We start from the raw sequence: 18,629 nt of genomic DNA on the forward strand, positions 1-18,629 counted from the left end.
TTCTCTTCTAGTTTGAGAGTATTTTTTAGATTTTTATTTTTCACTGAGGTATAGTTGATTTAGTGTTGTGCCTAATGCCTACTGTACACAAAGCGGCTCGGTTATACACATATATTGGTTCTTTTTAAATATTCTTTTCCATTATGGTTTGCTCCAGGAGATCGGATATAGTTCCATGTACTATGCAGTAGGATTTTGTTTATCCATTGAGAGTATTTCTTAAAGCTCTTTGGTCCACGTTAGAGAAAAGAGATGAATAAAATTTTTTTTTAATCACGTGTTGCCAGAAGTTTAGTCAGTGGGCTTTGAGGAAGACACGCCGGGTCTCACAGTTTCTGTTCCCCAGGGTCGTGCCACTCTTCGGGTGGAGAGTTTGGTTCTTCTTGGAGGCTCGGTGCGCCCGTCAGTCCTGGGGTGGCCTGGTTTCTCCAGCGGCAGCCAGAGGAGCGTCTTTTTCCCGCTGTACCGACTTGTTGACCTCTCGTTGCAGACCCAAGTCGCTGGGATCGGTTCTTCTACAGTTCTCGGTTCAGAGACCCCCGTGCCTATGACCGGAGGTATTGGTATGATGCCGAGTATGCCTCGTGCAGCAAGGAGGACTACACCTATGGCGACAGGTGGGCAGGACAGACCCAGCGCGGAAGGTGGGCCGTGAGCCAGCCAGGCCTTTGCCCTCGGGTCCCGCCATCTGCTCGAGAGCTGCAGTCGCGTCTGGCTCCCGGGGACCCGCCACTGTCAGAGGAGGAGGGTGAATCGGAGGTCCTTTCTTTGGGCTTTATGGAGGGGAGCTGACCTTAGAACTAGCGCCGGGAGTCAGTTCAGCCTCCTCTTCACGGGTCCGTGAGAGGTGTGACTGCCTTGGAATGGACCCCCCCCCAGCCTGTGTTTCTTGGTCTCAGGCGGGGCCTGAACTTGGCCGTGGGTGCGGTGACCCCACTACAGTGTGGGCTCTGGCAAGTGTCATTACTGGGGTCAGGACCCTGGGGGGCTCAGCCATGTGCAACGTAGGAGCCTTGCCTCTGCCCGCCGCCTCCTCCAGGCCCGAGAAATACGACGACCGCTACAGGTACGACCCCCGCTTCACCGGGAGCTTTGACGATGAGCCCGAGCCGCCTAGGGACCCTTATGGGGAGGAGGCGGACCGGCGCAGCGAGCGCAGCGAGCACTCGGCACGGAGCCTGCGCAGCGCGCCCAGCCTGCAGAGCCGCCGCAGCAGCGTTAGTGCCCACTCCCACCAGGTAGGCGGGGCGGGCTCCGGGCTGCCCGGGGTCACGGGGGTGGCGGAGGGGCGTCACCTCTCCGCTTTGTGCTCCCGAAGAGTCAGGTGTACCGGAGTCACGAGGTGCCCCCTCCGCCCGGCTCCTTCCACGGCGATTGTGCCTACGGCCCCTACGGGAGCAGCTTCCACGGCGCGCCAGGCTTCCCAGAGTACGGCTACCCCACCGAGGCCAGCTGGCCGTCCGTGGAGCAAGGTGTGTGTGGCAAGGCCCTGGGTACGCATGATGCAGAGGGGGCCCCAGGAGCTCCTGGGGTCAGTGTCTGCGCCCACGGTGAGAAAGGGGCTGAGTTACGACCCAGGTGGGAACTGGTGGTGGTCGGGCCTGGGCTTCCCTGCCATCCAAGGGCGCTGTACCCAGCCTGCCCATCCTGAGGGACCGTGCTCGCCATGTGCAGGCGCTGTGCCCAGCCTGCCCGTCCTGAGGGGCTGCACTCGCCACGTGAGGGCGCTGTGCCCAAGCATGCCCGTCCTGAGGGGCTGCACTCGCCACGTGAGGGTGCTGTGCCCAGCCTGCCTGTCCTGAGGGGCGGCCCTCGCCACGCTGCGCTGCTTGTGTCCCTGGGGCTGCAGTTTGGTTCACAGGCCTGGGAGCTGCTGGCCTGTCCATCACATCCACTTCAGCACAGCGCTGCTTCAGGCCTCCTGCCCAGTTCAGCTCCCCACGTGGAGGGACAGCACCCCCCACCCACCACGAGGCTGAGCGCACAGGCGCGTGGCTCTTGGGGGAAGCCTGGTTCTCCGTGGAGAGCTCCTGGTGGGTTCCTCACCGCACGCCGCACCTCAGTGCACCTTTGAGACACTGGATCACGTGCTGTTTCTCGGAAAACCGTTCAGGCACGTGAAGTCCGAGAGCAGGCAGTGTGAGAGGGACTGGCGGGCTTCCTGAGCGCTGTCGTTGGGGAGCTCCCTTCCTGTTTGTCTGCGGTGTCTCACACTTGGTCGCTGCCTCGCCACGCCCACGCCGCTCTGAGGTCACAGCTGTGAGGAGCGTGCAGGGGCCACCTGAGCAGGTTTCTGTTTTAAAAACACAGTGCGTCCTGATGGCTTTAAAGGAACCTTTTTTAGAGGAGAAACTTCTCGTTTTTAATGATTTGTTTGTGTGACACATGCGTAAGTTCTCCTTTTTAATAGGGTATTTAATAGTTGAAAGTCAGTTGATCTGGTTAATCTGTGATTCTGGCTGTCTGGGTGTCCTGAAAATCTGAGCTGTAGATTTAGTTCAGAAGCATTAAAAAATGACAAGCTGGTGGCTTCTTTTTCACTTGATTCACACGTAGCTCCGTCGAGACCCACTTCTCCCGAGAAGTTCTCGGTGCCTCACGTCTGTGCCAGGTTTGGTCCCGGGGGCCAGCTCATCAAAGTGATTCCAAACCTGCCTTCAGAAGGACAGCCTGCACTGGTTGAAATTCACAGCATGGAGGTAATTCCGTGGGGAGCAGTTACGTGTCGTCATTCAGCACCCCCACCCTGAAAATGTGCTTTACAGCCTGTCATCTTCAACTTGCATGTCCTTGCCTGAAAAATCAATCTTAAGAAACTTTAACTTCTATGAGTCTTTGATTTGCAGGTTGTTTTGGTTCTGTCCTATTTTTCCTTCCAGAAGTCAGTATTTTGTTAGTAAGAATTTAGTGGGGGGGGTTGTGTAAGACTTGGTATTATCTTGTGTTCATTTTTTGTTGTTTGATTTTCTGATTTTGGAGGGAGGGCTCCATAGATGCTCATTTTACCAGTGATCTGGAGAGTGGGCAGAGGTGCCTGATGACCTCGGGGGGCTGGTGTGGGGTACCCCACTCTGTGCCTGGCAGGCCTCTTCCACCACATGTATCCAGGCCCTGCGTCAGAGTCTGGGTAGGAGGAAGGGGTCTCACTGCTGAAGTAAAGTTTGGAAGTCACTGTCGTAGAGCTGGCTTGCCCATGCTCCGTGATGGAGGCGCCGCCCCCATGAGGGGACAGGCCATCCCCAGGATGGTGTCCGTAGCTCTGTGTGCCGATGTGGCCAGCAGATGTGGGCTGGGCCGAGTGGTGCTGCGCCGTCCCCGTGAATCGCTCTCCCCCTCCCTGTCCTGTCCCTGCCTAGACCTTGCTGCAGCACACGCCGGAGCAGGAGGAGCTGCGGGCCTTCCCAGGACCTCTCGGCAAGTACGTGCCCGCAGAAGTGTCCTCGACGCCCGTCCACTGGCCATGCCAAGCACGGCCCGGCAGGTGCCGTGGCTGCTGTTCACCGAGTGTGTGTTCTTTTTGCAGAGATGACACCCATAAAGTGGACGTTATTAATTTTGCACAGAACAAGGCTATAAAGTGTTTGCAGAATGAAAACTTAATAGACAGAGAGTCTGCCAGTCTCCTCTGGAGCTTTATCGTCCTGCTGTGCAGGCAGAACGGGGTACGTGTCTCCCCTCCCAGAGCGTCTCTTCTCGTCGGCTCTAGTCCCAGGGTCCTCAGCCCCAGGAGGATCAGGCAGGATTTCTGGGCCAGGCATTCCCGTCTGGAGGGGTCCCCCAGGAAGCAGGAGCCCAGCAGGGCACGTGGTTTGGGGTGAAGGAAGGGAGGTTTGGCCTCCCCACTGTCGGCATGCCTGGCATATGCGGTGTGCTGTGTCGCTCCGGCAAAGGGGGAGGAGCTCTGCGCCCGAGGTGGTCTGACGGGCCCTCCCCAAACCAAGGCTGGGACAGTCTTCCTCCCCGCCGGAGGGTCTGTCTGGTTAAGCCTGCCCTCCCTCCTGGCCCTTGCAGACCGTGGTGGGCACAGACATTGCAGAGCTCTTGTTACGAGACCACCGAAGCGTGTGGCTTCCTGGGAAGTCACCGAACGAGGCCAACCTGATCGATTTCAGCAACGAGGCTGTGGAGCAGGTGGAGGAGGAGGAGTCCGGCGAGGCCCAGCTCTCGTTCCTCACAGACAGCCAGGCCGCCAGCACCCTCGAGAAAGACACGGAGCGGTTCCGGGAGCTGCTGCTCTACGGCCGCAGAAAGGCGAGTGGCTCACGCTGGCAGGCGCGGGGGCCTGCGCGGGGCAGAGCACGCCGCTGGGGGTCCTGTTCTGCCGAGACTGGCGCTTGCGTGTCATCTCTGAAGGTGCAAACGGTGGCTTGTCCTGAGGGTTGCTGGTGTCAGAGCTGCCGGTTCCTTGTTCAGTTACTCGGCAGATGAGCAGGCTTGGGCCAGGGCTGTGCCCCTGCTGTGTATGGTGTGTCTCGGGGTGAACACGTGCGCAGGACAGCACCCGTGTGTCCTCACGCAGCTGGGGGGCCTCACTGTTGCTGCCGTGAGTGGGCGCGGCCCGCGCTGGAGTGACCGGCCCGGGCTGCAGCCGGGGCCCATGTGGGCAGCGCCGCGGCGACACGCCCCGCACTGCCTCCGTGTGGGCACCTGGCAGTGCAGAACGGGGCCCAGCGAAAGGCTTAGTATGATAAGTAAACGGTCTTAACGTGGATATTTTACAGCTGATGGAAATCCCACAGTCTGTTCAATTTAATTACTGTCTGTCTGTGTTAAAACGTTTTTGCCTCTTGGTCAGTTTTCTGAATTGCGGCCCAGGTTATTTGGGGAGGGTCTATAGTGCGAAAGGCCCTGTTGGTGCCGAGCAGATGCCCAGGGGGGTCCAGGGGTCATTCTAGGCCCGGGGAGTCCGCGTCCTCGAGGCCATGGTCACAGCAGAGGGGATGGCAGTGCTGGCCTGCTGGCCCTGGTCCCGACAGCGTGTGTCCCCTGGGCCTGCGGTGCCGAAGGCAGGGCGCTTCCACAGCCTCCCGCAGGGGTTCTAACCAAGGGGAAGCTTGGAGCCCAGCTTCTCCGCGTCTCTGAGGGGGTCCGCGTCTCTGTCTCTGAGGGGGTCCGCGTCTCTGAGTGAGGGGGTCCGCATCTCTCTGAGGGGGTCCGCGTCTCTGTCTCTGAGGGGGTCAGCGTCTCTGTCTCTGAGGGGATCCGCATCTCTCTGAGGGGGTCCATGTCTCTGAGTGAGGGGGTCCGCGTCTCTGAGGGGGTCCACGTCTCTGAGTGAGGGGGTCCGCGTCTCTGAGGGGGTCCGCGTCTCTGTCTCTGAGGGGGTCCGCGTCTCTGTCTCTGAGGGGGTCCGCGTCTCTGTCTCTGAGGGGTCCGCGTCTCTGAGTGAGGGGGTCCGCGTCTCTGAGGGGGTCCGCGTCTCTGTCTCTGAGGGGGTCCGCATCTCTCTGAGGGGGTCCGCGTCTCTGAGGGGTCCGCGTCTCTGAGGGGGTCCGCGTCTCTGAGGGGGTCCGCGTCTCTGAGGGGTCCGCATCTCTGAGCGTCTCCGCATCTCGGGGCCTTTGGTCTGTTGGGTGTTTCACCTGCAGTTGCATCCTCTGCTCCCTCCCGACGGCACACGCTCCAGGGCCTGTGTCCTTCTCAGGGTTCAGATGCACTCTTGATGCTTTGCAGGACGCCTTAGAGTCTGCGATGAAGAATGGCTTGTGGGGTCATGCCCTGTTACTTGCCAGTAAGATGGACAGCCGGACGCATGCCAGAGTCATGACCAGGTGAGGAGTCCTGCCGTGGCGCTGGGGCCCAGCCTCCTGTCACAGGCCCCTGAGCTCCCAGCAGAAGAAGCTGGGGAGGCCCATCTGCCACACCTGGCTGCGGGCTGGCTGGGTCCTCCTCCTCGGGTGGCGTGGCTGAGGGATGTAGCTGTTTTCATCACCTGCAGAGTTTAATTCTATAAACTCTCAGTGAATTCTGTAGCCTGTCTCTGCTGCAGCCTTTTAAAACCACTGGTGTGTACGTTCGGCCCAGGTCCAGCATCAGGCCAGTTGCCAGATGGGCGGCGGTGAGGCCAGGCTTATTCTCTGTCTTGTTTTCTGAACTGGCTGAGCTTCCTCTTTATGTCTGCTCAGGTTCGCCAACAGCCTTCCGATCAACGACCCCCTGCAGACCGTCTACCAGCTGATGTCAGGGCGGATGCCGGCCGCGTCCACGGTCAGTGGGTCCTGACAGCCTCAGCTTGGCCTCTGCGCAGAGCCCGCTGCCATGCTGCCGTCTCGCGCCTGCCTCCTCCTCAGCCCCGCACGCTCGAGCCCTGCAGAGCTGAGTGTGTTCTGAGGCTGAGGGTTCTCTGCTTGCTCTGGTTTCAGTGCTGTGGGGATGAGAAGTGGGGAGACTGGCGGCCGCACTTGGCCATGATCTTGTCCAACCTAAGCAACAACGTGGACGTGGAGTCTCGGGCCATGGCCACGATGGGCGACACCCTGGGTAGGTCAGGGTGGACGCGGAAGGGGGGCCTGGGCCTCAATTCTCCAGCCTGAGACTGTCCCTCCGTCCGGGGTGTCTGTGTGTCCCGGAGCCTGAGCCCGCCTGCTCTCTATCCCCTCAGCCTCCAGAGGGCTCCTGGACGCTGCGCACTTCTGCTACCTCATGGCCCAGGTTGGATTCGGGGTGTACACCAAGAAGACCACGAAGCTTGTCTTAATCGGGTCAAACCACAGGTGAGTGACACGTCAGCATTGTGGCGCCCGCATCCCTTAGAAGGGACAAGGCCGCGTGAGGCTGATGGAGCCGCGTGCGCGGTGTGCTGGCACTTCGGCCTCCAGGGGGCCTGCTCCGGCGTGACACGATGCCTGTCCTCCACAGTTTGCCGTTTTTAAAGTTCGCGACCAATGAAGCGATTCAGAGGACAGAAGCCTATGAGTACGCGCAGTCCCTGGGAGCACAGACCTGCTCCTTACCCAGTTTCCAGGTGGGCCCCAGGCTCCGGCTCTGACCTGGGTGTGGGCGTGGTCAGTGCTCACGAGGCTGCAGTTGTTAGGGGTTTTATTCAAAGAAACAAAAAACGATGAAATGTGTTTGGAAATCTTGAGGAGGTCTTAATCAGTAACACTAGGGAAGGAAAGCCTGTCGTATTGAGAGTTCTGACTGGGGTCTGGTTCTCAGCGCTCTAAGGACTAAGAACTTCCACTGTGGTTGCAAGTTCTCTCCTGTCAGCTGTGGACAGTGTTTCGGGGAGAGTGGTGCCTGACGGGATTGTGTGTGCGTGTGTGAGACGGCATGGCGTGTGGGTGCCAGCTGAGCAGGGTGAGCGCACTGGTGTCTCCCGAGAGGCCGTCATCACGGCACACGTGTGGTGGCACCTCATGCTCACTCCGGGGCTGGGAGCGCTGACGGCTGTGTTCAGGGCGTGTGAGTTTCTCAGCAGCTCAGTTGTGTACTCTGATCTAAGCTCACCGGGAGAAGGGCCCCGGCTCTGCTGTGAGCAGGCGGGGCGGGGGGCGTGGAGGATGCAGAGGAAGGACAGAAGGTCCAGGCCACGGTCGGGTCGGCTGGGTGTGGGCGGGTGGTCCTGGGCAGCTTAAGCGCCGCTGAACTTGTTGTCTGCCTGTCTGTCTTAGGTGTTCAAGTTCATCTATTGCTGCCGCCTGGCTGAGATGGGGCTGGCCACGCAGGCCTTCCACTACTGCGAGGCGATCGCCAGGAGCGTCCTGGCGCAGCCCCACAGACACTCGCCGGTGCTGCTCCGCCAGCTGCTGCAGGTGACTCCTCCCCCGGCCCAGGAGCCCTCGGGGGCCGTGGTCACGCAGTGCTCAGACCTCCCGACCGAGATGAGTCCTGCACGTTCTCGGCAGGGAGCAGGTGTTTGCATCTCAGCACAGGGCCCTTGGGAGCTTTGGTGTGAGAAGGGCCCACTTGCAGGAGGCCCACATACCTGGGTACCCCAGCCTCGCACTTGGCACCAGGGGCCTCGCTGGGCTGGGTCCCGGCTGTGGCCCTGCAGCCCCAGCTTCTCGCTCCGTGAGACAGAGCACTTGACGACCTCCTGCAGTGCCCGGCATCCGCGTGTCCGTCTCCCTTGAGGTGGCACTGAGCCCGTGCTCGTGACACTGAGGAGTTTTGCCAGGGAAGCTCTCCGAGTCACAGGAGCCACTCAGACAGGGGCTGCCGAGCCCGCATCTCTGCCCCACAGCTCCAGCCGTTACCACGAGGCCAGACATGCTGCCCCCCACCCCCCACTGCCCCCCAGAGCGTAGTCGCATCTAGGTCGGTGGCACCTTGGCGAGTAGAGTCCAGTGGAGGTGGGCTCAGCGACCCAGGGTCTGTCCAGTGCAGTGGCCTCCGCGGCCACTGTGGGGTGTGCTGACATCCCAGGCCCTCTTCTCATGTGTACGCAGTCCAGGACGGTCCAGCGAGTGCAATTCAGGGACCCCCGTGGTGCAGGAAAACTGTGTGTCCAGTCTGGCTCGTCTCCAGGCCACGGCGGGTTTGGCGGGCATCTCCTGTGGCAACAGAGCCTATATCTCCATGTGTTTCCAGGTTGCCTCCCAGTTGCGCCTCTTTGACCCTCAGCTGAAGGAGAAGCCAGAGGAGGAGGCTTCTGCGGAGCCCACCTGGCTGGTCCAGCTGCAGCTCGTGGAGAGACGGGTCAAGGTGTGTTGGGTGTGACAGGGCGCTGTGTGCACACCGAGGGCATCCGTGCTCGGGGCACCTCTGTCGGGAGGGGGGGTCAGGGGGCAGCGTCTGTGGTCTGGAAACCTCTGTCCTGGGGTGGTTGGGGAAGGGAGCAGAGGGCGGCATCCGGCGGGGAGACACCTGAGGCCCTTCTCTCTCAGGAGGGCACCGTGGCCTGGAGTCAGGACGGAGCCTGCCCGCAGCGCTGCCCCAGCTCGCCAAGCCCTGAGGTGGGGCCGTGTGACGGCCTGGGACCCACCCAGCTGTCCGGCCTGGGCACCAATAACCCACTGCTGGCCCCGCCGGCACCGAGCACCGAGCTTTTCAGCCAGGACGTGCGGCTGCTGCCCTCAGGTAAACCTGTGTGTGGTACTTGGTGTTGCCGGCTCCTCAGCCCATGGCCTCCTCCCTGGGCTGCCTCCCTCGATGGGTCCCACAGCTGTGAAGGTCGGGCGGAGTGGGCGGGCCGCCTGTGTGCCCAGAGGCGGTGGGGTGGGAGGGCTGTGAAGGCAGAATGCCTGCGTGGGGCCGGACGGCTGCCTGCTGGGCTGTCAGGGCTTCTCGTGGCCTTGAGCCCATGCTATGTGCCATGCGGAGTGAGGCCCCATGACACCCCAGTAGCCTCGGCCTTCATGCTCAGACGGTGGGTTCCCGTCTCCCAGTGAATGAGGCGTGCCTGTGGAGTCACTGGGGCGAGCCCGTGGCCTCAGACGTTCCCTTCTCCACCATCTCCCGCAGCGCCTCTGACTCTCCCCGATGGCCCAGCGGCCATCCCTGCCCGGGTGCCCATGTTCCCCGTGCCACTGCCAGGTCCTCTCGAGCTGGGTCCTGTACATGGCCCCCCAGGAGCTGTACCTGGCTTTCCAGAGCCCTCTGGGCCTCACCCTGTGGCCCTGTACCCCGGACCTGGCGTGCCACCTCTCCAGGAGACGGACCACCTGCTCCCGGAGACCAGGAGCCAGGACACAGGTGGGTCTGCCAAGGGGCTGTCCTGAGGGAGAGCAGAGTGGGTTTGCTCTTTAAGGAGGTGCCTGTAGGAGGAACCTAAGTCATCCCAACCGGGAGGAGGTGGGAATGGATGTCCCGGAGTCGCGGGGGACAGCCCTGTGGCCCAGGGGACGTGCTGACCTTCCTCTGTCCCTGGCCATCTGTCCATCTGGACAACTTGGCTCTAAAAGCGAAGTTTCACGTTTACACGTTTAGAACCATGCAGTCTGGGTTTCTGAAGGTTGCGTCAGGAGGCCTGGTGGGTGGGGGAGCCGTGCGTCCCCAGCCGCCAGTGTGGCCGTGGAGCTCCCCTGCCCTGGGCACTGGTGCCGAGCTCACCGGAGCCGTGCTTCCCTTGGCAGGGGCGGTGCCTCAGGATACGCCCGGCAGAAGCTCGCACTCGGAGCTGGGAGAGGAGGAATTTGGTGGGAACTTTGCTGACATGGTACTTGCCCTCTTCGTTATTGTTTTTAAGCTGTTTGTTTTCTGTAGACTCGAGTGAGTAAGCACTCCAGCTCTTCTTTCTTAAATTGTGAGCAGAGCGGTGCTTAAACTCACGAGGTCGTCTGTCTGATTGCTTCATAGAGAGAAACCTTGAGTTCTTAAAACATGAAGAACTAATGAAAACATTAATAGGCAGAATAGTAATGGTGTAAAAGAAGGTTTTTAAGGAGGACAAATAAGTATCTATGATAAAACTATCTTGTCAGTTTTAAGCATTCTAAAACAGAGAACTTCTCTGATTTCTGCATCTCTTTTAGGATCCGTAAAACTTTTAGTGCCTTCCGTGAAGTTAAGATTCATTGTATCAAACACGTTTGACATAAACAAAACACCCCAGCTGTGTGCTGTGATCCCAGTGGCAGGGGTGGGAGGGTGGGTGGATAAACGCTTTTATATCCATGTTCTGGAAGCTTCTTACAGATAGCCAGTTCATTTTGGTGTCCTGGGAATCTCTCCTTGTGTGTTTTACCATTAAAATATTCTGTCCCTGAGAAAAAAAAAGTGACAGTTTAACTGTATTGAAAAAGTTGTCCTAAGCTGGGGATGAACGTCTTTCCAAACAGTTCTGTCTCTTAAACCACCGCTGACCTCGGTGCTCGTGTGTCCCCCCAGGGCTCCTTCGGGACCTCACCAGGCTCTGAGGCGCCGCCGCATGCCCTGCAGCCACCTGCACCGCTGACGCCTGCACCTGAAGTGCAGAGACCCATCCAGGCCACCAAGAAGGAGAGCAAGGAGCCGAAGAAGGTGACGCACAGCCCTAGCCGGGCCGGGGTAGGGTCCTGCAGACCCTCGTCGTGCCGAGGCGAGGAGACAGCATGTGTGTGAAGATGAAGCCCAGCGTGTTCTGGAAGGGCAGTGTGTGTGCGGTGAAGTGTGTGCGGTGTGTCTCTGTCTGTGCCCACGCGTGAACCACCAGCTCAGAGTGGGGAGCGCCGCCCGCCCCGAGGTTCCCGGGTCCAGGGCCCATCCAGCCACCCGGAGGCTGCTGGCAGCACTGACCTGTCCCTGCCGCTCAGGTTGAGCCCTTGCTGAGCCTCACGTGCAGGAGGAGCAGTGTGTCAGCGTGGGCGCACCGCGCTTCTGTCGTCCTTTCTCCCAGTAACGGATGCTAGTTGGTTCCTTTTAGTTTGCGTTTATTAGGGATACAGCCATGTGAGTCTTCTTGTCCATGTCTTGTAGCGGTAAATGCACTTCTTTCCCGAGGGTATATCCCAGCATCACAGGACAGCTGTGTGTCCAGTTCGACAGTCCTCACTGGTTTACCAGGTGGTCCTTCCAGCACCAAGCAGGCAAGACCCCAGCCCCATCGTCCCTGGGGCTGCATTTTCTGACAGTGGCCATCATGCTGGGGTTAGTGACGCTGCTGATGAGAAATGACACGGCGCCGTTCCACGTGCTGTCTCCCCCCCCTTCCTTGTCCGTGGGGGCTGCTCAGGTCTTCTCCCGTCCTTCACGGGGTCCTCAGGGTAGTGGTAGTCCTTCTCACGTGGATGCAGGTTCTGTCAGATGTGTGTTGTGAACGTTCTCTCCAGCCTTGGGTGGCCTCTTATCCTTTGATGGTGGCTTGTGCAGAATGTGTTTCTTCTGCTCGCGCTCAGCAGCCTCTGCTTCAATGGCTGGTATCTTTTGTTTAATTGTTTTGTTTCTGGTTACTGTGGGTCTCGGTTGCTGCACACGGGCTTCCTCAGGTTGCCTCAGGCGGCGGCTGCTCTGTGTGGCCACAGGCTGCTCACCGCAGCAGCTTTTCTTGTTGCAGAGCACGGGCTTAAACAGCTGGGGCTCCTGGGCTCTGGGGCTCCTGGGCTCTGGGGCACAGGCTCCATAGTCGGGGCTTACGTGTTTAGTTGCTCCGCAGCACAGGGGATCTTCTTGGATGAGAGATGGAAACCACGTCCCCCACGTTGGGAGGCAGATTCCTATCCACTGTGCCACCAGGGAAGCCCCCATGGCTGGTATCACAAGTAAGCACAAGTTTAATAAAAATTGTGCACGAGTCATGCAGGTGACTGGACCCCACCCAGCGCAGAGTTGGCCGCAGGTTCAGAGGAGGGTGGGGGCTGTGGAGCTGCTCCTGCTGCGCTTTGTGGCAGACGAGATGGGCAGCGTGTGCAGGATGAGGCCAACCTCCCTGATGCCTGACCTCTCCCAACCTGGGGGCACGAGGGCCTGTTCTGAGGAGCCCACACAGACTTGCCGGCCGTCACCACTGCTGGGGGAGATGGTCTCAGGCTGCTCGTGGTTGGCATTTGGATGTGAGAAGCTCTAGGAGGCAAATTAACTGTTCTAGTTTTTATAATTGTGGCAAAATAGACATCACACTGGCCCCTTCCGCTGTTTTTAAGTGCATGGTTTTGCCGTGCAGCCGCCACCACCGTCCCCAGGGCTCTGTCGTCTTCCACACCGAAGCCCTGACTCCACTGAGGTCAGGCCCGCTCCCGCCTCCAGCCAGACAGGGCCTCCTGTCTCTGGCCCTGGCGCCTGCGGGACCTGACCCCAGGGCTCCTGTGGCCTGGCCCTGCTGTGCTGGGCTCATTTCTCTAGGCGCCACGTCTTCAGCTTGTTCTGGTGGTTTCTCTGTTCAGAGCAGCGAATCCTGGTTCTCCCGCTGGCTGCCTGTGAAGAAAAGGACAGAAGCTTACCTGCCAGACGACAAGAACAAATCGGTGAGTCCTGCCAGGTGGGCCTGGGGCGCCGGGGGCTCTGCAGCATCAGGGCGTCCAGCTGTCTGCACGGAGCGTCTCAGCCCTCGGTGAACCTGCGCCGATGCCTGTCGTGTGCTCAGGGTCTGATTCTGCTCACCTCATGCTCCTGAGTTTTCTTTTTTACTTTGCACAACCCCGGCAGATTGTCTGGGATGAAAAGAAGAACCGATGGGTGGACATCAATGAGCCAGAGGAGGAGGTGAGCTGGGACCCTGGGCATTCGCTGGGACCATGGGCGGAGAGGCCCTCCCCAGGGCAAGAGCTGTGGGGCGGCGGATCTCCAAGTGGGCTTTCCTTCCGCAGAAGAAGGCTCCGCCCCCGCCTCCAACTGCCCTTCCCAAGGCTCCACAAGCTGCCCACACTGGTCCCGGAGGACCCCCTAGACCCACTGTGAACATGTATTCTAGAAAAGCAGGTAACAAAGCCCAGCCGAGAGTTAGAGGTTGTCTGGTGTCCTATAGACACTCCAGAACCTGGCAAGGACCACACATGTGTCAGGCGTGGTTTGTCTCCCGCGAGAGGAAAGCTGGTTCTCTGAGGATGGGGTTGGGGGTGCCCATCCTCCAGGGCAGTGAGTGGTCCTGGGCAGGGTGGATCCGATCAATTGGAAAGGCAGCCTGGCAGTATCGTGGCGTGAAGTGGGCCCCTCCCCTGAGCAGAAGGCCCTGGGAGAGGCTCCCGGCCAGGGTCTGGCCTCCCCGGGACTGGAGGTGGGGTCCCTGTGCTCATGGACGCATGGAAGACGGGGTTGGGGCTGTGGCACGGGGTGACCTTGCCCCTCTTCGCGTCACAGCTGGAGCCAGGGCGCGCTATGTGGACGTCCTGAACCCGGGGGGCCCCCAGCGGGGCGAGCTGGCCCTGGCTCCCACTGACCTCTTCGCACCCCTGGCCCCGCTTCCGATTCCGGCTCACCTATTGGGCTCACACGCAGGTACGTAGCCCGGGCAGCAGGGCTGTTTGCTCCTGGCCTGCTGACCTCGAGTCTCCTGGGCCCCGGCCTTGGTCCTCTTTCAAGGAGAGTGCCGCGGATGCAGAGCGCCAGGCCCACCGTGCTGTCTGCAGGCGTGTTTGCGTGGGGGCAGGCGGAGCATGTCCTTTGGGGCTGAGTCTCCTGGGCCCAGGGCCATGTGGACAGTGAGGGCCTTCCCCGTCTCTCCACAGATGCAGAGGAGGTACCGTCCGCCGAGGGGGCCGGCAGGGAGGGGCTGGCCAAGCCGGAGCCCGCCTCAGATCCCAAGGTAAGCCGTGAGCGGGGCGGGGCGTGGGGGGCAGTGGGAGTCAGCCTCCAGCTCCCCTGAGAGGTGGCTACGCACATGTTTTCTGGGAACACTGTTCTGCTGACGTTTTAATAACAGAGGGTTTCCTTGTGTGTGTGTGAAATACAGTCATTTAGAGTTTGATATTTGAGGTTGGATGGAGCTTGATTTCAGCCCTGGTTCTCCATTACTTAGCTATTTAAAGTTTGAGGGTGGGGGGGACTGGTGGTCCAGTAATTAGGACCCTGTACTTCCCCTGCAGGGGCAAGTAGTCAGTCCCTGGCTGGGGAACTAAGATCCTACAAGCAGTGTGGCAAGGCTGAAAAAAGGGAGGGGTAGGGGGTGGGGTCATTCAGCTCCTTTGAGCCTCAGGGTGCCGCCCCATGGGCGGGGTCACGGCGCCTGTCACAGGGCCGCCATGGGGCTCACAGCAGGTGCCTGGTGAGTAAGGGTGCGATGCGGGCTGGAGTAGCCGGTTGGTGCGGAACCTGCAGGGCTTCTTAGAAGGCACTCCCAGGTGGTCCTGCCCATGTGGGAGCCCCGGGCTCACCCCGCTTTGCTGATAGCAGCCTCTCCCTGTCCCAGCAGGTGTTCGGTCCTGCAGTGGCGTCGCTCCCTGGACCTGAACTCCCAGCGTCTGGATTGGATGGTCCCCAGGGAGGAGAGGTAAACGGCACTGGGGGGCGCGTCTGCGGAGAATCTGGGCCTCGGAGGCCCACGATGTCCGAATGGCTTCTCTAGGATGATGTTAACGGGTGGTGAGAGGGCAGTTCAGAAACTAAGCAACCAGAGTAATGTTGTATTTCTTAAAAAAGTCACATTTGTGTCCAGAGTCATTTGGGAGCTTGGGCCAGAGTGAGGGCTGCAAGCGCTCGTCAGCGGGGTCCCCTCTGTCCAGTGGGCCCGCCCTCTGTCCCCTCAGGCAGTGTGAGGTCAGGTCATCCAGGGCTAGGCAAACCTCCCTCTCGCACGGGTCATTTCCTGTAAAAATCGTTGTGAAACAGGAGTCCCCGGCTTTCTCCCCGTCGAACTGTGTCGATTCTAGCAGCGTCACAGCTCGTTGGGGTGAACCGCCAGCTCGGAGCAGTGCACGCACGCTGACTTTGCTGCCTGTCTGTGTCTGTGTTCTTGCTGTTTTGTAGCTTTCGCGCTGTAGTTCACTGAGCTCGTTATCACGGGAAGTGAGCCAGCATTTTAACCAGGTACCTGTGGCTGGCCGTGTGCACGGGGCTTGTCTTTCCTCTGAGATCGCGGTGCTGCCCCTGGCCACTGTCACCTGTCGCCGCTCGGCCGTCACATGCCTGAGAGCACAATGTTCCCTTCTTTCGAGGCTCTCGGAGGGCGGTGTCGAATATCTAGGCACACCCACAGTCAGACTGACTCCAGGATGTCCATAGCGAAGGGACAAGCTCTGTGGTTGTGCTCTTTCTGAATTGAGTTTTTCAAAGGACTGGTCACAGGCGAAGCCTCACGGGGTGTGTGTGCGTGCACGCATGCACATCAGAAGCCAGCTGGGATCAGGACACTCTCATTTCAAAGGCAGAAGTTCTGTTTTCTGATCAAGCAGGAGAAAGTGTTTTAGGCCAGGCAGGGTGAGGCGGTGGCTGCTGCTCTGCGGTCAGGCTCGATGGGAAATGAAAGAGCACTTCAACTCTTCCGTGCATTAAGGGACTAAGCTTTTCCCTTGCTCAGCAGAAAGACTTCCTGGGACTTGTTTGTTTGTGAACTAGAGCCCTGGATTTTGTAGCTGGACGCCTGGTCTGGAGCAATCCCTAGTACCTGTTCCCCTCCCCCCACCGCTGCGTGTGCATGCCCCAGTGCTAACCGCTTTCCTGAGCCCCGTTAAATAATTAAATGTAGTTCTGCAATAAGCGCCTTTGACCTGCTTGTCCTCAAAAGCGTGAAAACCCTTGCTCAGAAACCGGGCCTGTATTTGCAAACGAACCAAGCCGCTGTGCTGGGTCAGGGGGTGAGACGACTTCTCTGTGCTCCTCAGGCTCCCGGCGCTCTCGCCCCCGCGGGGGCCCCTCCTGGGGCCACGGTGCCCTTCTACAACCCTGCCCAGTTTGCACAAGTAAGTGCCCTCACTGTCTCCCCGGCTCTGCCGCTGCTCTGGGGGGGTAGTGCCGGGGGAGGGGGCTGGGGGCCCCATCAGGTTTCCTGCTGACACTGCCCTGGGGTGGGGCTGACCCCTTCCCATGCTGACCTTGGCCCCTTCTCACCTGGTGGCTGGTGACCTTCAGGCCAAAAAAGCTTCCTTTCATTTGTCTCCCTCCCAGGCTCCGGCCTGGAGAGAGTGGACGGGAGGTAGGGGCAGTCTTGGGATGCAATAGAGGAGGGAGTCTGTGGGGAGGTCTTGGCTTTAGGAATTCAAAACCTCCCCTGACCGGAGGCTGTCCCAAGGCAGACGCTGCCCTCGCCACCTGGGGTCCCCAGCCTCGGGCTCCCTCGGGGGCGGGCCCCTGTGACTGTGATCTCCGCGTCTCCACTCCACAGCTGAGGGGGTCCTTCTGTGTTGGATCTTCACCTTGCTGATGCCTTCACAAAACTTGCTTGACTTTGACTTCAGTTAGGGTTTTCCTGGGACCCAGAGTAAATGCCTGTGCTCCCTACAGCCTCCCCGGTCGCCGGCCGGGGCTCCTCAGACACCGGCTGTGGGCGCAGCCTCACCCCCCCAACCCTGCCTTAGTCAGGGCCTCGGCTGCTCACGAGACGACCACACACCTGCTTGTTGAGGCTGTCATCTGTTTTGCCTGTTCTGCGGCCGCCCCCCCCCCCCGGGGCCAGCATGCCGGCCTTAGTCCTGTCCCTGTTGTTTCAGGCCCCTGCCGCCTCAGGAAGCTCAAGGACGGGGAGGATTGGCCAGAGGAAGTACCCGGCGTTAAGCTAGAAGGGCCGCGTCCTGGAGCAGCACCAGGACGAGAGATGGCTGTTCCGCCCAGAGGTCAGGCCAGTGGCCTGCGACTCCAGTCTATCCCCAGACGGGCGTGAATGCAGCGACTCAGAAATGACTTGTGGAGTGTTCCAGCATTAATTCCACACCTTCAAGATGCTGGATTAAGAGTGACTCTATGACCCAAAGGAATGATTCAAGAATCCAGCGTTTGCAGTCACGAGGGCGTGACACTGAGTAAAGCTGGAGGCCTCTTGGCCACAGGAGAAGTTTGCTTTTCAGTAACTAAGGCATCTCTCAAAACCTCGCGGGGAATCGTTGCCAAATAAAGCCCAGAGGTCCTTTTAGACACCAGGAGGAGACAGTGCACCTTTGACTCAGAGGGGCTCGCCTGCCTGCCCTGAGCCCAGAGGCAGTCAGGTCAGCCCCCGCTCCACGTTGTTGAGCCTGGAAGGGTGCTTCGTCTCAGAGGAAACTGGGCTTCCTTAGCAGCAGTTCCATTAGGTTTTGAGAGCAGCCCTCGCTGCTGACCTGTGCTTTATCTCCTGGAGCCAAGACGCACCCAGCCCTGCATGGTCTCCTGTGGCCTCAGGAGGCTTCCAGCAGTCAGAGGGCCCAGCTGGGACGGAGCGCCACAGCTGGGACCCCGGGCTTGGTTTGGGTTTTCCTGCAGACCCTCCAGGCCCTGCTTCCCGTGGCCGGTCCTTGCGGTACCGTCGGCTGGCTGCTGCCTCTCCCCGCTGTACCACTTAGGGAGCTGGTAACACCCTGAAGGAAGTGGCTGGCAGCTCTTCCTTGTCTGAAGCTCCAGAGTCCGACCTTCTGGCCCGGACTCGTCAGCGGCTCACCTGCTGACTCAGCCTGTGAACCTGCGCAGGACGGTGACCTCCTGGCGGACTTGGCTTTTAAGGCTTCCTCGACTGTTCTCAAAACTGTTCATATTCTTCCTGTTCTGTCTAAAGGGACTAAAGAAAAGTTTAAATATTTATAAAAATCATTAGGAAATAATTTCTGTAGAACACTGGGAGACGTGGTTTGTTGGGTTTTAATCCAAGTGTCGGGCTTGGGTGGGGTGGGCTCAGCACAGGGCCCCCCTGGGTCCACTGGGTCGTCTCAGAAGGACCCGCAGAACGGTTTCCAGGACGCATCACAGATGTGTCCCAGTGGGAGGGGCCGACCTCACTGGCAGGCGGCCTCGTGTCCAGGGTCAGCGCTCCTGCGACCCCCGGGCTGAGAGCTGCCCGCTGTCTGCATCCACCGCCAGTGAGTTTTGATTCAGGAAGCTTCCTCTGAGGCGGGAGCTGCTATTTTTCCTAAATGCAAATTGTCAAATAAAATATTTTGCGCTCTCAAGCCCTTTCACCCTGTCTCCTTTTGTTTGTTGAAGCCTTTGGGGACCTGGGCCTCACCGGCACTTTGATTGGCTTCTAGGGCTCCGTGGGCCACTGCTTTCGGTCCCTCCACCAGACCCGCCCGCTAGGGGCACCCCGGAGAAAGGGGCTCCTCTCCGATGGGCGGTGGGCGGGCCTGATAGGAAAACCCACCCTGAGGGCAGTGAAGAGGGACCGGGGGAGCGCTCTGCTTTCTAGGCTCCGGTCCGCCCCAGGGTCCTCACTGGTC

The 18,629-nt window shown here is 59.8% G+C and overlaps 1 protein-coding gene across 10 annotated transcripts in view; it reads left to right on the forward strand.

Moving 5' to 3' along the window:
• SEC16A (SEC16 homolog A, endoplasmic reticulum export factor) overlaps positions 1 to 18,362 on the forward strand; it is a 31,680-nt gene extending 13,318 nt beyond the window's left edge. For 2 of the 10 annotated variants that reach the window (XM_088841020.1, XM_088841021.1), the window contains exons 5-31: positions 491 to 617; positions 1,040 to 1,238; positions 1,319 to 1,472; positions 2,557 to 2,699; positions 3,357 to 3,418; positions 3,524 to 3,662; positions 4,012 to 4,251; positions 5,674 to 5,771; positions 6,126 to 6,207; positions 6,363 to 6,480; positions 6,602 to 6,713; positions 6,859 to 6,964; positions 7,614 to 7,754; positions 8,533 to 8,646; positions 8,829 to 9,021; positions 9,406 to 9,636; positions 10,017 to 10,099; positions 10,771 to 10,902; positions 12,741 to 12,821; positions 13,003 to 13,059; positions 13,164 to 13,275; positions 13,654 to 13,791; positions 14,022 to 14,098; positions 14,705 to 14,782; positions 15,259 to 15,318; positions 16,113 to 16,190; positions 16,938 to 18,362. In XM_088841020.1, coding sequence (XP_088697146.1) covers positions 491 to 617; positions 1,040 to 1,238; positions 1,319 to 1,472; positions 2,557 to 2,699; positions 3,357 to 3,418; positions 3,524 to 3,662; positions 4,012 to 4,251; positions 5,674 to 5,771; positions 6,126 to 6,207; positions 6,363 to 6,480; positions 6,602 to 6,713; positions 6,859 to 6,964; positions 7,614 to 7,754; positions 8,533 to 8,646; positions 8,829 to 9,021; positions 9,406 to 9,636; positions 10,017 to 10,099; positions 10,771 to 10,902; positions 12,741 to 12,821; positions 13,003 to 13,059; positions 13,164 to 13,275; positions 13,654 to 13,791; positions 14,022 to 14,098; positions 14,705 to 14,782; positions 15,259 to 15,318; positions 16,113 to 16,190; positions 16,938 to 17,006 — 3,224 coding nt within the window. In that variant the 3' untranslated portion in view covers positions 17,007 to 18,362. Of the gene's footprint in view, positions 1 to 490; positions 618 to 1,039; positions 1,239 to 1,318; positions 1,473 to 2,556; positions 2,700 to 3,356; positions 3,419 to 3,523; positions 3,663 to 4,011; positions 4,252 to 5,673; positions 5,772 to 6,125; positions 6,208 to 6,362; positions 6,481 to 6,601; positions 6,714 to 6,858; positions 6,965 to 7,613; positions 7,755 to 8,532; positions 8,647 to 8,828; positions 9,022 to 9,405; positions 9,637 to 10,016; positions 10,100 to 10,770; positions 10,930 to 12,740; positions 12,822 to 13,002; positions 13,060 to 13,163; positions 13,276 to 13,653; positions 13,792 to 14,021; positions 14,099 to 14,701; positions 14,783 to 15,258; positions 16,090 to 16,112; positions 16,191 to 16,937 lie in introns of those variants that run through there. The other 8 variants (XM_088841018.1, XM_088841017.1, XM_055399496.2 and 5 more) reach the window with 7 other exon arrangements.
• The last annotated feature ends 267 nt before the right edge of the window (positions 18,363 to 18,629 follow it).

This window comes from Moschus berezovskii, chromosome 11 (genome assembly GCF_049115385.1).
Source record: "Moschus berezovskii isolate FMDL1 chromosome 11, NW_MosBer_1.0, whole genome shotgun sequence".
In the NCBI taxonomy this organism is placed as follows: domain Eukaryota; kingdom Metazoa; phylum Chordata; class Mammalia; order Artiodactyla; family Moschidae; genus Moschus; species Moschus berezovskii.